The following is a 14,139-nucleotide window of genomic DNA, read 5'->3' on the forward strand; positions in this document are numbered from 1 at the left end:
AAAATCTCCATTCTTCTGACCTACAAGGCATCACCTAACTCCACAGGCATTTAAATCCCTGGAGTGCCCAAGTGTCCATGGGCTGATGCCTGCTAAACACAGGGGCTTTCTTGCATCTGACCTACTGCTCAGAGCCCCACACCATGGTGACCAGGGGACCCAAAGCAGGACCTTCAGTCAAGGTGGACAAATGCTTATTTTCCAATACCTGCCAGCTGGCAGCATCTACCTTGCATGAGCCTGAGGCCACTAAGAGGCCAAGGAGTAATAGCCTGTCTCTGCAACAGACCACAGAACTTACAGGGAAGAGGATAAAAAGGAGCTGCTAGAGCTGGACATGCAACGCTGTAGAGTTGGCAGACGAAACTTGGAATGGTTGGGTTTACTAACCTGAGAGAAAACACCACGTTTCCCAACTGCCATCACTTCCGACGTCTGAAAGTGAGCGAAGCCAAGGAACAGCATGACAAGTGGAAGAATGCAGAGGCAGGGCTTGCTCTGCTGATGATTCATTCACTGGCCTGCAGAGAAAAAGAAGGCTCAGAAACATAAATCTTAGGGCAAGAAAACTGTTAGGAGCTTATAAATGTGACCTCTGCAGGACACAGATTTTTAAAAAGTCAGCTTTAGTTTCTTACAGGTACGTATCCTCCAACAGAAAATAGCAAATGATGCCTGGAAGCTTTGCAAAACTCTCAAAGGCCCTGGGGTGATGGATATTACACTAACATGAGCAGTTGCTGTTGTCATTACAGCAGCAGTCTCTGCAGCAGAGCCCCAGCTAGCTAACTTGTTAGCTGTATTACCAAGAAGAAACAAAATGAAAAAAAAAACAGTGAAGCAAAGGCATTCTCTCTGTAGAGAGAAAGAGAGAAGCAGAGGGAGAAAGTAACCAGCAAACACTTTGATAATGAGCAGGGTCCCTATATCTCAGTCCTTCAGAGAGTTTGGTTTGTCGTCCCTCTGCTGCTGTGGTAGGCCAACTTCTCTGCACCCCAGAAGCAATTTGAGATGCGTCAGACTCTGGATCTTCCCTCCTCATCCCCCTCCTACATCTTTCCCAGATCAAATTTTCAGAGATTTATACTTTAAGTAATAAAGAGCTTTGAAAACAGAAGCTAACCTGGAGGCAAGTTTGTTCATCAGAGTGATACTGCTTTGGGACTAGGCATTTACGTATCAGAGAGCCTGTAAGCTCACTAAGGTTCACTTCTCTCTTTGCTCAGAGTAAAAAGATTCCACTTTTCCCCCACATGCTTTGAAGCGAAGCACCAAGGTTAAACTTTGTGAAACGCGATAGTTTAAACCATTGGCAAGAGCAGACTCGATTATCATCCTGCACAGATGAACCAGCACCCTCAGAAGCCATAAACAGTGACCTAAACTTTAGCAGAGGGGCTGAGTCAGAAAGTTGATTTGATTTTAACTTTCCTCAGTTCTACCTGGAAAATAAAAGTATGGGCCAGGAAGGACCAAGGGTGCAGTTTTCGCTTTTTGGCCCCAGTCAGAGCAAGGGGAGTTGGAGCAGGAGCTGAGCAGAGACCTGCCCATTTGCCCACACATAGCAGCAAAGGGAGCCCTGGAACAGCACCTGAGCCCAGGTGGGAGCTCCTGCTCTGCTTCCCATTGCGTGGCAGAGGCCAGGCTGTTGCTCTTCTTATGAAGAGGAGCTTCCCTGTCAACAAACCACCCCATCTGCCCTGCAGCTCCTCTCCTCTCCTCTCCTCTCCTCTCCTCTCCTCTCCTCTCCTCTCCTCTCCTCTCCCTCTCCTCTCCCTCTCCTCTCCCTCTCCTCTCCCTCTCCTCTCCCTCTCCTCTCCCTCTCCTCTCCCTCTCCTCTCCCTCTCCTCTCCTCTCCTTCCATCTGCCACCCCAAGCATTGCTCTCCTTCCACACCTCCCAGGACTGTGTCTCTTTTAACTGACACCCAAACTCTCTGGCACACAGCAACAGTCTTGCAGCAGCTTCAAGACTTTTTGAAATAATTTGTTGAAAAGAGAAAGAATAAAGGTAAAATCATCAACTCTTTTTCCCAGAGTTTATTGCTTTCTGGGAAAGATGCTTGGACCAAACAGCCTCTACCAGACCAGAGTAAAAGCAACCCCCCTGCCTGGATCCTGCCAGTGCCCCGGAGTACCACCTTGCTGAGAAAGCAATAGCACAGGAGACAGGGCTGTCCACCAACCTCCTTCACAAACACACGTGTCCTTCACTTTGGAAATCTTGCTCCGCGTTGTTAAGCTTGTAATGCCCTCAGGAGCTGTTGCCACCCACAAGGGAACGAGAATTTCTTCTGCTCCAGACCCTGTGTTTCCAAAACTGGAAGCAGGGATGGCCATTTGTCAAGCTGGACCCCTTCTCCAGGAGGACAGCAGGCTCCCCCTTCCAGATGTACAAGCTCGGCAAGCAAACAGTGTCACAGACCAGGAATAAACAAGGCTGCATAGCAACCCCTTCTCTGAAGAAATCTTGAGCATGAGATGCAAGGAATATGTTTTGCCTGCAGGGTTGGCAGGCAGGTCCCTGGGTGCTGCAGCCAAAAGCACCCAAGGGACCTCAGCAGCACCCAGAGCTTCAGGAAGGGACACACTCTGAACCACAACGTGCTCCCGGTCCCTCCCTGCCTGCCTGCAACCACTGTGTGAGAATCATCCCTAAAGCTTTGCACAGCGTGCGAGCAAACAGCAAAGACTGCAGCTGCTGGAAACTGATAAAAGGGAGGGGAATGTTTCCACCCACCTTGCTGCAGGATTTGATGACATCTCTGCATGGCAAATTGCTCAGCTGGGCAGTGTGAGTTTGAAGCCCCTCTCAGATCAGTGTTAAGTCCATACCAGCCCTGCAGAATGCATCGTATTCAGGCAAGATTAGGAAAAGATGAGAAATTATTCGTTCAGCCTGGCCCTCTCCAATGTGGCATGGCCACATTCACTGCAGTCTCCACTAAAAGCTGCCAAACAGCAATTCTCCAGCTAGAGGCGTTACCATAAAATAGCGGTGGCAGCAGCTCTTCAAAAGACTTTCCCCAATACAGTGTTGGGTCTGTCCCCTTTAATTAAGGGCCCAGAAATGAGCTACTAGCTCAGCTCTAGGGAAAAAGTTAAGATCCTGGGTGTCTCAAAATGGCCACTTCTCTAGGAAAACAGCATTTGCAGCACTGAGAAGCGTGATCCTCATTCTATCACCAAAAGTGGCAAAAGTAGAGCCAAGATTGTCAGCTGGTCAGACTAAGACCACTCAGGAGCATCTAATGTCCAGTCTCCCTCTCTGAGCACCTACACCTTTTTTTCTTTTGGCTCAGTAATACTGAAGCTGATGAGACAGATTCAAACAAAGAGAAACTCAAAAGCCTATGTGCTTAGCCTTAAAAACAGCAAGTCAAAGTTTTATTTCCTGCTTTTTAAAAGGAAGAAAAAAATAGCAGCCATAACCAGGGAACAGAGTACCTTCCCTCCGGAGCCTAATTAGTGTCAGACCCACTTCACCTCCAGCAGCATCACCCACGTGGCCATGCTCTTATGTCACCTACACACCCTGTAATGACGCATTATGTTACAGGAGAAGGGGCAGTGTCTATGTGCTCACATCTACTCTGGAAATGAACTTGGTGACAGCTGTCACAACATTCCTTGAGGCAGCCATGGGATAAACCTTGCTACAAGGTCAAACCCACTCTCATCTATCCATATCCACAGCACCCCAAAACTCCTTTGTCAGTGCCCCTGACAGGGAACAGTCCAATCATCCCTCACAGGTTAACAAAACAAATTGCTTTGAAATCCTCTCTCTCTAGGCATGAACCACGGCATCTCTATTCCAACAAACACATCTTGGACTTATTCAGCTAAACTTCCGCACCCTGGTTTGAAGCCTCAGGGCACCGCAGGCAGGAGAACTGGGCTGAGCAGAGCTCTTTCCCCCGTCCGCAGCAGGGATGGAAATCATGGCACCTTACACACTGGTATCCAGAAACCTGTTCAGCAATTCCTCTCAGCACATCTTCTTTCACACAGAACACTTGCTGAGCAGCGCATCCCTTTGCGGCAGCCTCTTGATGCGCAGGCAGCTTCTCTTTTGTTCACAGCCACCTCTGCTGGGTTGCAAGCCCCTGGGCTTTGCCCATGGCAACCTCATTTGTACAATGGGCAAGGGCAATCGATATCACATGGCATCTGAGCCCATGAGGGAAACAGCCCAAGTGCACAGAGTAAACGCTAATTAGAGCCCAGCAGACAGGTGTGGAGCTGGTGAGCTTAAACAGACCTTCTGGTTATATGACCTACAAAGCAGGTTATTAATGTAGGACTGGAGGTTGCAGTGAATCTTTGCAGACTTGTAGGAAAGAGCTGAGTTTCAGTAACAAGTACAAGCTGTGCTGCAACTCCTCCACTGATAAAGACTAATGGGAGCTGAAATACCAATATACAGAAAAGGTGGGTGTGAAGGTCTTTTATTTTTAAAATGTTCATTTTTATCAATCCAAATTCAGAGTGATAGGAAAAGAGAAGAAAAAAATGGACAGAAACAGGGAGAGCATAGATAGTGCTGTATCTGCCTTTCTCCATCCCTGGGGAGCATCAGGACAACCCTGGCTCTTCTTTATTCATCAGACACTGTCCCCTAATGAGCAGGGTCCCGAGGGCTCTGAGAGGGATACCACCTTCTACAACCCTCCCTCCACCAAGTGCTGAGATGAAGAATAGCTCAAATTGTCCAAGGAGTGACAAGAAAAGTGTGCAGGGCATGCACCTCAATGCCACAAAAGGCAAGCAGAGAGGAGCTGTTAAGATACAAAACCATACATTAGGGAAGCCTACAGCTTTGGCATCTACACTTTCAGAATTCCTGTTGCAAGGGAGCACCTTCTGCGCCACTGCATGCTGAGGCCAACATCTGAGACCAAAATCTCAGAAAAAACACTGCTTTGGTTTCCTTAAAGGAGATGTGTTTTGTGAACAAAGCTCATGAAAGAAAGCGGGAAAGGAAATGACAACTTAACACGTTAAAGCATAAACACACAGACTATGAAACACTAAGGTCAGGGAAAATTATTACAGTAATAATTTGGACTCATACTTACATTTCAACTTCCCTCTGATGAGCCCAGAGCAGTTTGCATTGCCTCAAGTGGCACTTCACAGCTCTTCAGGAGGTGACTCAAGTACTGTTAAAATACACTGGGACACTGGGGAAGGCGAAAGCACTCCAGACCTCACTTGGGACTTCTGAGTAAGTAAACTGCATTGAGACCAGCAAAACACAGCTTCTCTTCATCTAGCAACAACTCTCTGTGGCAGGGTAACAACCGGGACGGGGTCAGCTGCAGGAGAAAATGCTGAGGCATTTAAGAAGGCCTCCAGGTGGGTTTTAAATGTCTCCAGAGAAGGAGACTCCACAACCCCCCTGGGCAGCCTGTTCCAGTGCTCTGGCACCCTCACCATGAAGAAGTTTCTTTTCATATTTAAGTGGAACCTCTTGTGTTCCAGTTTGTGCCCACTGCCCCTTGTCCTATCATTGTTTGGCTCCATCCTCATGGCACTCAACCTTTACATATTTATAAATTTTAATGAGGTCGCCCCTCAGCCTCCTCTTCTCCAAGCTAAAGTGCCCCAGCTCCCTCAGCCTTTCCTCAGAAGGGAGATGCTCCACTCCCTTCATCATCTTTGTTGCCCTGCGCTGGACTCTCTCCAGCAGTTCCCTGTCCTTCTTGAACTGAGGGGCCCAGAACTGGACACAATATTCCAGGTGTGGTCTCACCAGGGCAGAGTAGAGGGGAAGGAGAACCTCTCTTGACCCACTGACCACCCCCCTTCTAACATACCCCAGGATGCCATTGGCCTTCCTGGCCACAAGGGCACAGTGCTGGCTCATGGTCATCCTGCTGTCCACTAGGACCCCCAGGTCCCTTTCCCCTACACTGCTCTCCAACAGGTCATTCCCCACCTTATACTGGTACCTGTTAGCCCAAATCATTCTGAAAACTTAACCTGGCTTCAACAGTTTTTACCAAACGTGCAGTGTCCTGAATGTCAACATGGGTACCTGTCTGTTGGAGGCAGACCTGGGCTGCTGCACCTCTAAGGGGGTGGGCAAAGCCCATTATTTCCACAACACTGCACCATGGACCACTAATGCAGAGCAACTCACAGTGCTAACTGCAGCCTTGCTATACCTGCTCTGCTGCTTTGGAATGCAACTGCAGGGGTAACAGGCCCTGACAACTTGCTTCTAAGTGCTTTGGCAAGCTACTGTACACAGCGAGGCAGCTGTGCAGCATCAAAGCTGCACAAAAAATAGAACCCTTTTTCACAACACCACATTAAAGCCCAGGAAAGATCCACAAAATGAGTCCCAGTGATGCAGAGTTCAATCCTCAGACTTTAAAATCCCTCTGCTCCAACAGAAAGATTAGTTGCACTTGTCCCAAGAGCTCCATTTTCCCCTCATACCATTCATCTTCCAAGCCGAAGATCTGACGACACAATTTGGGGTGTGGGTGTGAGGCTTCAGGACTGCATTTCTGATTGGAAGGGCTCACAAAGATTACAAGCAGAGAGCACACAACCTCAAAACCTGCAAAACAACAAGTACATTCATGGTAACGGAGCCAGACCACCATGGAGACAAAGGGTGAAGGTGCCCAGTGTGCATGTTTAGAAGCCCACATTTTCCCACATGTTTTACCAGGTGGCAGCCACCAAACCACGTTTGGGATGCTGGACCTGCTAAGCCCTCTCAGTAACCCCCATAGCACAGCACAGGTCAAACAGCACATAGCCCCGAATGCACTGGGGGAAAAGTGACACAGAGAAGCAGGGCTGTTTCTTTAAGTCTTACAAAAAGCTGGAAAATACCTTGTTTTATTCATTCTGAAAGAGATAATAGTGTGATCATTTGGATGGACAAATAAAAGTGCTAGCGGATGGAAAGATTTGTTCAAGCTGTTGTACATCCATGTAATGAAGGTGATGGAGACTTGAACTGGAAATAGAGATGAGGAATTAGGCCCACAACTCATTTTACCTGCCATCAGCTTTGAAGAGGTCCTGAAAGACACTTTCAGCTTCCATCAGTCCCTGATAATAACTTGGCAAAGTGCATACCACAAGCTGGAGGGTACCCAGACTCACAGGCAGGTAACAGCCTGTCTCAAACAGGCAGCGACGTAACAGCGGCTTCCTCACTCTCCTGTGCTGGAGGACATCATGACAACATAAACATGGAGAAAAGACGTGATGAGGAAGGACCCCATTTTGTTGTTAATGGCTTTCCATTCAAATCCTCTATGGTTCCAGAAATTAACTGCCTGAGGACTACAGAACAGAAAAATAGGCACAAGCCTGTGGATATTTTGTAAAAAAAAAAATAAAAAAACTACAAAATCCCAGTATTTACAGGTTACAATAAATTAAAGGAGAAGAGTGCAGCAGTTGATGGCTATATTCCCCTGTTCACCTTCACTATTTTAAACAAAATTCTGTGCCTACAGTGGAGAAAAAGCTGTGTATGGCTATCTTGGATTTTAACTTGTGTGAAAGGGTTGAGGCGGCTGTTTGTTTGATTGATTTATGTAGCTGCTCTTGAAATAAAACTGTATAGGATGCATTTCTGCCTCACTTTCTCTTCCTTGAGCCTGCTGGAAGGGCAGAAATACTAGAAGTTAGAGGACCAAGTCTGACCTCCCTGAAATCCAGCAGCCAGTGTGCCCAGCCTGGGACATTTTGAGAAATGGCTTCTCTTCTGAATCGCGTTATCCCCATCAGTCTTGGGTAGAAAATTATTTCCAGCCACTAGCCCACAACACATGTTAATAACAAATGAAAAACAGTCAAGCTATCATTTACACTAGAAGCCAGAAATGAAGTATGGAGGAATTCTGCAAGCACAGTGCATTGGTGGGAGAACTGAGGAGGAACGACATCGTCCCTGCCTGCTCTGAGGTGGTAGCAGCACAGTGGAAACAGGTCATTTAGCAGATGGCTCTCTTTCATCAAGCTCGTAGCTGTGTGCTGAGCCTTGGGTATGAAGTGGAGTTTGCTCATGAAAAGGCAAACAATGAGTGTGTTGAAATGTCATAAATCCCATCTTGGCAGAGCTCAGAGCAATTCAAGCCTCTGTGCAAAACTAGGCCTTGTAACTGTGCCTACTGACATGGGCCCCAAGAAAAGAGAATTTAGGGGCAGGGAGAAAACCTCATGTGGAACTAGTGCCCAGGTAGAGGAGATTGATAACCAGTTTGTGGATCCCAAGCCAGCCACTCCTCACGGCCCTGCAAAATAAAGCCCACCAGGCCTCACCAAGAACAGGGTCAGCAGCTCAATGGTTTGCTGCATTTTGCAGAGCGTATGTACTTCTGATATCCCCTCTGCACTCCATCTGCAACCGCTTGTTCTTCCCTGCGTCTTGTTGGTGGCCCTGCCCAGCTACACTGCAAGCTTGCTCAGGCTGGAGATCCTCTCTGTGGTGTTTCCCTCAAGAAAAAGGGAAGTTCAGCAGCATGCACTTTTCCTCCACCACACATTTTTCTGCGAGAAACTCTAGGCATTCAGCCACAGATAAGAAAGCATTTGGTAAACCAGCCAAGTGAAGTTATCCCTTCTTTGTGGTTGGGAAACGGAAGCACACAACTTGGAAACACAAGTTTTCAGCCTTGGTGGTTACTGGTTTCCCATCGCTCAGTCCTGAGATACTTTGGATCCCACTGGGATAGCTTCAGCTGCTAAGGAAACAAATCTCTTTTTATACACGTTACTCATGCTGTATCATTCAATTCCTCATCTGAGTGAGAGCAATTATGTTGGCAGTTTCACCATTCTCTTAAAACAAAGCCAGGACTTCACCCTCTTTCTCAAACATAAAACTCTATCATCTGCTTAACAACATTTTCTGAGACTTTACTGAGGCTTTTTACAAGACATGCTGCCTCACAAGAAATTGGAGGACTACAAAGTGAGTTTCCTGCAGGTAATAACTTTGTGCTCTGCTGTGGGGCACAAGTGCTTCTCCATGTCAATGTGGGCATTCCTTAACGCCAAACTTCGTGATTTTTGAGCAGTTATTGAAAGACAGTGGAGGTTTGCATTGTTTGTACCTTGGAGTAGTAAAATAAGAGCCCAAGCAAAGAAGAGTCTTGGAAATCTGGGTCTGGTGGCAAGCCAAATGCCATGACAGGGTTTGCTGGAGACTCACGCAGGGTCATTTTCCTCTCTACAGCTGCCAAAGAGCTCTGGGTCTGTGGGGCAAACGCTGACCATGAAATTTTGATAAACCGTAGGACTGGTTGATTCTGGCTGCTCAAGTTTTTTTGGTTTTGTTTGTGGTGGGTTTTTTTTTAATCATAGCATGAGAAGAGATGACAGTTTAGGTCTTATCTCATTTCCATCAGTGCTAACAGCAAACCTGTAATTGATTTCAAATGTTAGGGAAAAACCTTCAGCACAGAGAATGGAATAAAGCTTCTTTATGTAGCCTGTTGTCTGTGCATTTTTTAAAAGATGCAATAAAAGCCTTCACTGGAAATATATTCTTCAATAAAACTACGAATTTTCTCCAAACACGTAGTTTGGTTGTGATATTTTATTTTCCACAGAATGGGTAAAAAAGAGCAAAACAATTTTCAGCAGCTAAAATGCAGCTAAATGTTTGGGGTGTTCGATAAACATTTAATAAAACCATGCAAACACCTGAAACATAAACAGCTCTCATTTTTGTGTTGAATGCTTGCCTTTGTAAGTTTCCACTAAAAAAGATATTGTATTTTGGCTAATAGACCTAGTGCATTTATAGGAAGTCTAAAGTTTTAGACATTGCCCAGAGAAGTTCCAGCTTATGAGAGGAAGTTCTCGACCTCTTTTTTTCCTAAAGCAAAGGAATGGCTCACTGGGATCTCACTGGTCCCCAAAGAAGTGCTAAGGAGAGCCCTGGAGCAGCTGTGGAAGGAACATGGTGCACACAAGACTTGCACAACTCCTGCAATCCAGATCGGCACAGCATTCAGCAATAGAGCCTCACCTGGGATAGAGCGAAATGTTCCTCCGGTTCAGCCAGCAAAGGGATGTCGCTAGAGGCTGGTTGCAGAGCCTAGTTACACTGGGCATTTAAGGCAAGCCTGGCTGCATGTGATGAGGAAAAACCACAGACGTGCTCCCCTGAGCTCTAACGCCGTCTGTTTGGACGGAACATCTGATCAGGCTCACCTCAAAAGCACTGGTGGACCATTGCATGGACAGATCCATGCACCCTCCTCACACTGGCCAAAAGGCCAGCCGCTCTTACTTCAGCCTCTGAGTGAGTGGCCTCCCCGGCGTGAAGGGCTTTCAGCACACCCTTTCTCTGAGGATCGGTGCTGCTGGCTACCAGCTGCTTTGTCACAAGTGTCAGAATTTGGTGTGCCAGCCTTTACACATAGAACAGATCTGCTACAGAACTGTCAGTGCATCACCACAGGAGACAGGGAAGGAGCTAGCATGCATTGAATCTGATTTTCGTGCATTTTGTTAGGAATAACAAAGGCAGTAATAATTCTGCATTCCCAAATGATCCTTTTTAAAAAAATTTTGAAACTATGACTCAAACGCTAACGAGTAAAATCTACTCCTGTGTAACTAGCTTCAGAGGTCAAGTTCCTGTGTGAAAGGGCATTAACCACAAAGCAAATAACATGTTTGCTGCAAGAATGACAAGAAGGGAGACCTACCTTCGTCTGTGTTTTTGTTTACATGCTTCCGTTAGTACCCAGGGAAGTTTAACTCTGGGCTGGGGAACATGGCATGGTCAAGTCCTCAGGTTTCAGCGCTCCTCTGGCCATCCATCACCCTTCTCCTCAGCAACTCAGCCCCAAGGCATTAAACTGTCACAGCTCAGTAAGAAATTAGACTTGATGACACCTAAGCAGATTCATTAATGCATTAAGCAAACTCACTCTGATTGGTTCCTTTTTTTAGGCGTTTGGCAAGCAGTGTGCAAACAAACCTGGAGGATGAGGCTCTCGGGGGAGGGCAGGCAGCTTGCCAGTGTTCTTGCTTAAAGGGATGGGGGAAAGAAAGTGCCAGCTGCACAAAGCTGCACTGGAAGAATTTACAGCTACTGCTTGCTCCAAGACAGCAGAAGACAGCAAATGTCATCAGTTGCTTCTGCCTTCCAGAGAGATGATGCAGTTTCCATATGTGTCATAGCACACAGGGCATTTCAACTGTAAAGGCAATGTGGCACTAATCATGACCAAAACAAGTCCCAAGGGACCAACCATTCCTTGCATGCGGACTGAATAACACAGACCAACTCTGCATTAATCTTCATGGCCATACAGGGAATATCCTCGTCATCCATAACCACGTGGCTGGCTACACAGCTGTACTGACTTACAGCCTTTATTGTCTACAGGTCTTATATCCTAACAACACGGCCTGACTAATGAGGCCACCAAACCAAAGCAGTGGGAGAGGAGGCAGTTGCTGGTGTCAGGCACCTATCTTTGCTGTTAGTTCTGTCATGTCCCATAACACACACCATCTGTCACAGGTGGTGAGATTCAAACTCCTGTGCTTCACAGAGACTCACATTTCATTCCTGATGAATATAGCTACTGGCCCTGTTATTTGGTAGTTATGGTTTTGCAGGACACTTGAATACATTATGATTAGCATACATTTGACTTGTGCAGGTAGCTTGCCCATAGTACTTTCACCCTGGACTGTGATCTCATTAGACCTCATGAATTAAGCAGGACCAGGCTAGAAGGATACTTGGAGGAGAATACTGAAGAGACACAGGACACAAGACATGCAATTCCATAAGAAACACGCTTCGACGAGATACTACTATGTGAACAATTTGGCAGGACATTTTATGCATGACTGCAAAATGGGCCTTCTTTTGAGGGGAGGAGAGGTGTGTGAGAAAGCAGTAAAGTCCAGACCAGTATGGTCAATACATTAAGTATACCTATACTTAAATATAGAAAAAATATCGCATTATCCAATCAAATAAGATATAGCTCTCTGTACTACACTCAACTCGATTTCATGAGGCACCCACCACACCACATGCGTTGCCATTCCTCCCTGCATGGAGACTGTAAAGCAGCTATAGGGCAGAGGGTAACACAGCCGTTCCCTGCGTGGCACCCGAGTGGCCGTGCGCTGGGTCAGGCTGAGGGGTCCCTTGCCCACAGCTCTCCTCTGCAGTGGGCAGATGGAAAAGTGCCAACAGGCCAGCACACAGCGGTGCTTAACCTCCTTCCAAGTTACTTCAATTTGCTAGAACTGATCCTCTTGATTATATTTCTATGATAAACACAAATGCCAGCCTCGTGGTTTCTGGAGAACACAGCAAGAGCAAAATAATACACATGCAGTGCCGTGCTTATTCCTTCCTCCAACGTCCAAGGAGTCTGCACAGCCTGACACTGCAACCATCCCACTCTAACAAAGCAATTCCCATTTCTCACCTAGGCTTTGTTCTTATGGATGGGAAGCCCTCGTGTGCCACTTGTACAGAAAAAGGGTACCTAGATTGCTATTGAAGGAAGAGAGGCAACCAGACTTCAGAACCCCTACTGATGATTTCCTCATTTTGTTTTAAAAATCTCTTTCTTTGTTTCTCTCAACACCTATTTAATTCTGAATATTTCAGGAGATAAGATGCTTTGCGAAGTTTTAACTTAGCTGCTGGTTCAGGTAATGCCTGATAAAGCTCTTGAGTTTTAACGCAGAACAATATCTCCTGACACAGATATTTTCTTTGTTTAAAAAAAACAAGCTTTGGCTGAAATGTTTGTGAATCATTTAATTGACAAATATAGCTCATTTTGCTATCTACAAAGCAGTACTGACTTTTATGCAGAAACTGATTGTTAGCAAATATTTTCCAAACAGCTCAAAGAAGCAACTTTCAGCTGAGTAATTATTCTTGGAACAATTTGCCGCACTGTTGCCTCTGTGCTAGTGGTACGTGCACAACTGGGTGCCCAAGCCATATGGCATTGCTTCTGCTGCCTAAGTGATTGAAGTGGACAAAAAAACCTAGAAACAAACTGAACCCCAAATTACAGCTGCTTTTCAGTTTGGATTTTGAGCAAGCAATTACAGTAACAAATTCTTGAATCTTTGCAATTTCTAATATTTTACTGAACAAACCAGTAGCTAGGCAAAACCCCTGCGATGGCGATAACAACACAGCTTTTCCCAAAAGATACCAGAACATGATCATGTGTTTTATTCACGCAAACATAAACCAACCTTTCTTCAACCCACTCTGCCTGCTCCAGCAGTTTTCCATCACAGGACTCTTAGTGAGTCTGAAGTTCTGGACAAAGCAGTCATTTTCTGCAAAAGAAGGCATAGCTGTGTCAAAGTATAGGTTTTTCTGGGTATGTCCTGCTAAACGTATCCAGGGGCTCTGCAACTGCTCGGATAACACTGGAGAAGACAGTTTTGTTTCCCGTGTCCCCAGTGTCCAGAGGAATACAGGACCACACAGTTCCACAGCCCCAAACCCCGTGAGCTTCCCCTGGCACCCAGCCCACCCCCTTCTGCCTCCGCAGGAAAACTCCTCTGCTCATGCTCAGGTCAGGGCACACAGGCCCAAACAGGTGCCTGTCTCGGTGGCAGAGCTGAAGGACTGAATTGACGGCTGTCCATTAGCAGCCCAGTCCTTGTTTCACCCAGTAGAAGCACTGGACTCGCCTCTCCTGAGGGACAGCTGTACAGGCACAAGCTATGGAGCTGGAAAGCAGCAGTAACAGCTTTCTGCCCGCCATTGCATTATCTGAGTTTGGCTTTGACACAGCAGGAGGGTTACATAACGAGTTCAGACAGACCAGATCCTGAACTGGATGCAGCATCACCGTATAATTGACCCATTACATTGTGGGAGAAGAGGAAGAACCATCAGGCTGCAGTGTGGCTTGCCTGCTTACCACAGGACCTTTCCAACACGACTACCAAACCAGCAGTCTCCTGATCGACAACTGCAAAACCTCCAGAATCCCGCATGGCGCTTACACAGTTCAATACATTTCAGTGGAAAACTCCATAGCACCTCTTTCCAAGCAGGAGTCAATGTCTTACCCTGTTTCACATCTGGACATCACTTCATTTTTTTTTTTTTAAGCTGTGTAATTAAGAGCTTATATAAAGT

At 46.5% G+C, this 14,139-nt stretch overlaps 1 protein-coding gene across 18 annotated transcripts in view; it reads right to left on the bottom strand.

The window, feature by feature from the left end:
- LOC135579150 (TOG array regulator of axonemal microtubules protein 2-like) overlaps positions 1-13,232 on the bottom strand; it is a 31,064-nt gene extending 17,832 nt beyond the window's left edge. For 2 of the 18 annotated variants that reach the window (XR_010471663.1, XR_010471662.1), the window contains exons 1-6: positions 10,697-13,209; positions 7,024-7,193; positions 6,450-6,573; positions 5,081-5,320; positions 2,740-2,839; positions 391-521 (exon numbers count right to left, since the gene is read on the bottom strand). Coding sequence is in view for 12 of the 18 variants with exons in the window: in XM_065058720.1 (XP_064914792.1) it covers positions 391-521; positions 2,740-2,762 (154 nt within the window). In the remaining 6 variants the exon portion in view is untranslated. The other 16 variants (XR_010471665.1, XR_010471664.1, XM_065058727.1 and 13 more) reach the window with 13 other exon arrangements.
- Positions 13,233-14,139: the final 907 nt, after the last annotated feature.

This window comes from Columba livia, chromosome 3 (genome assembly GCF_036013475.1).
Source record: "Columba livia isolate bColLiv1 breed racing homer chromosome 3, bColLiv1.pat.W.v2, whole genome shotgun sequence".
NCBI lineage: Eukaryota > Metazoa > Chordata > Aves > Columbiformes > Columbidae > Columba > Columba livia.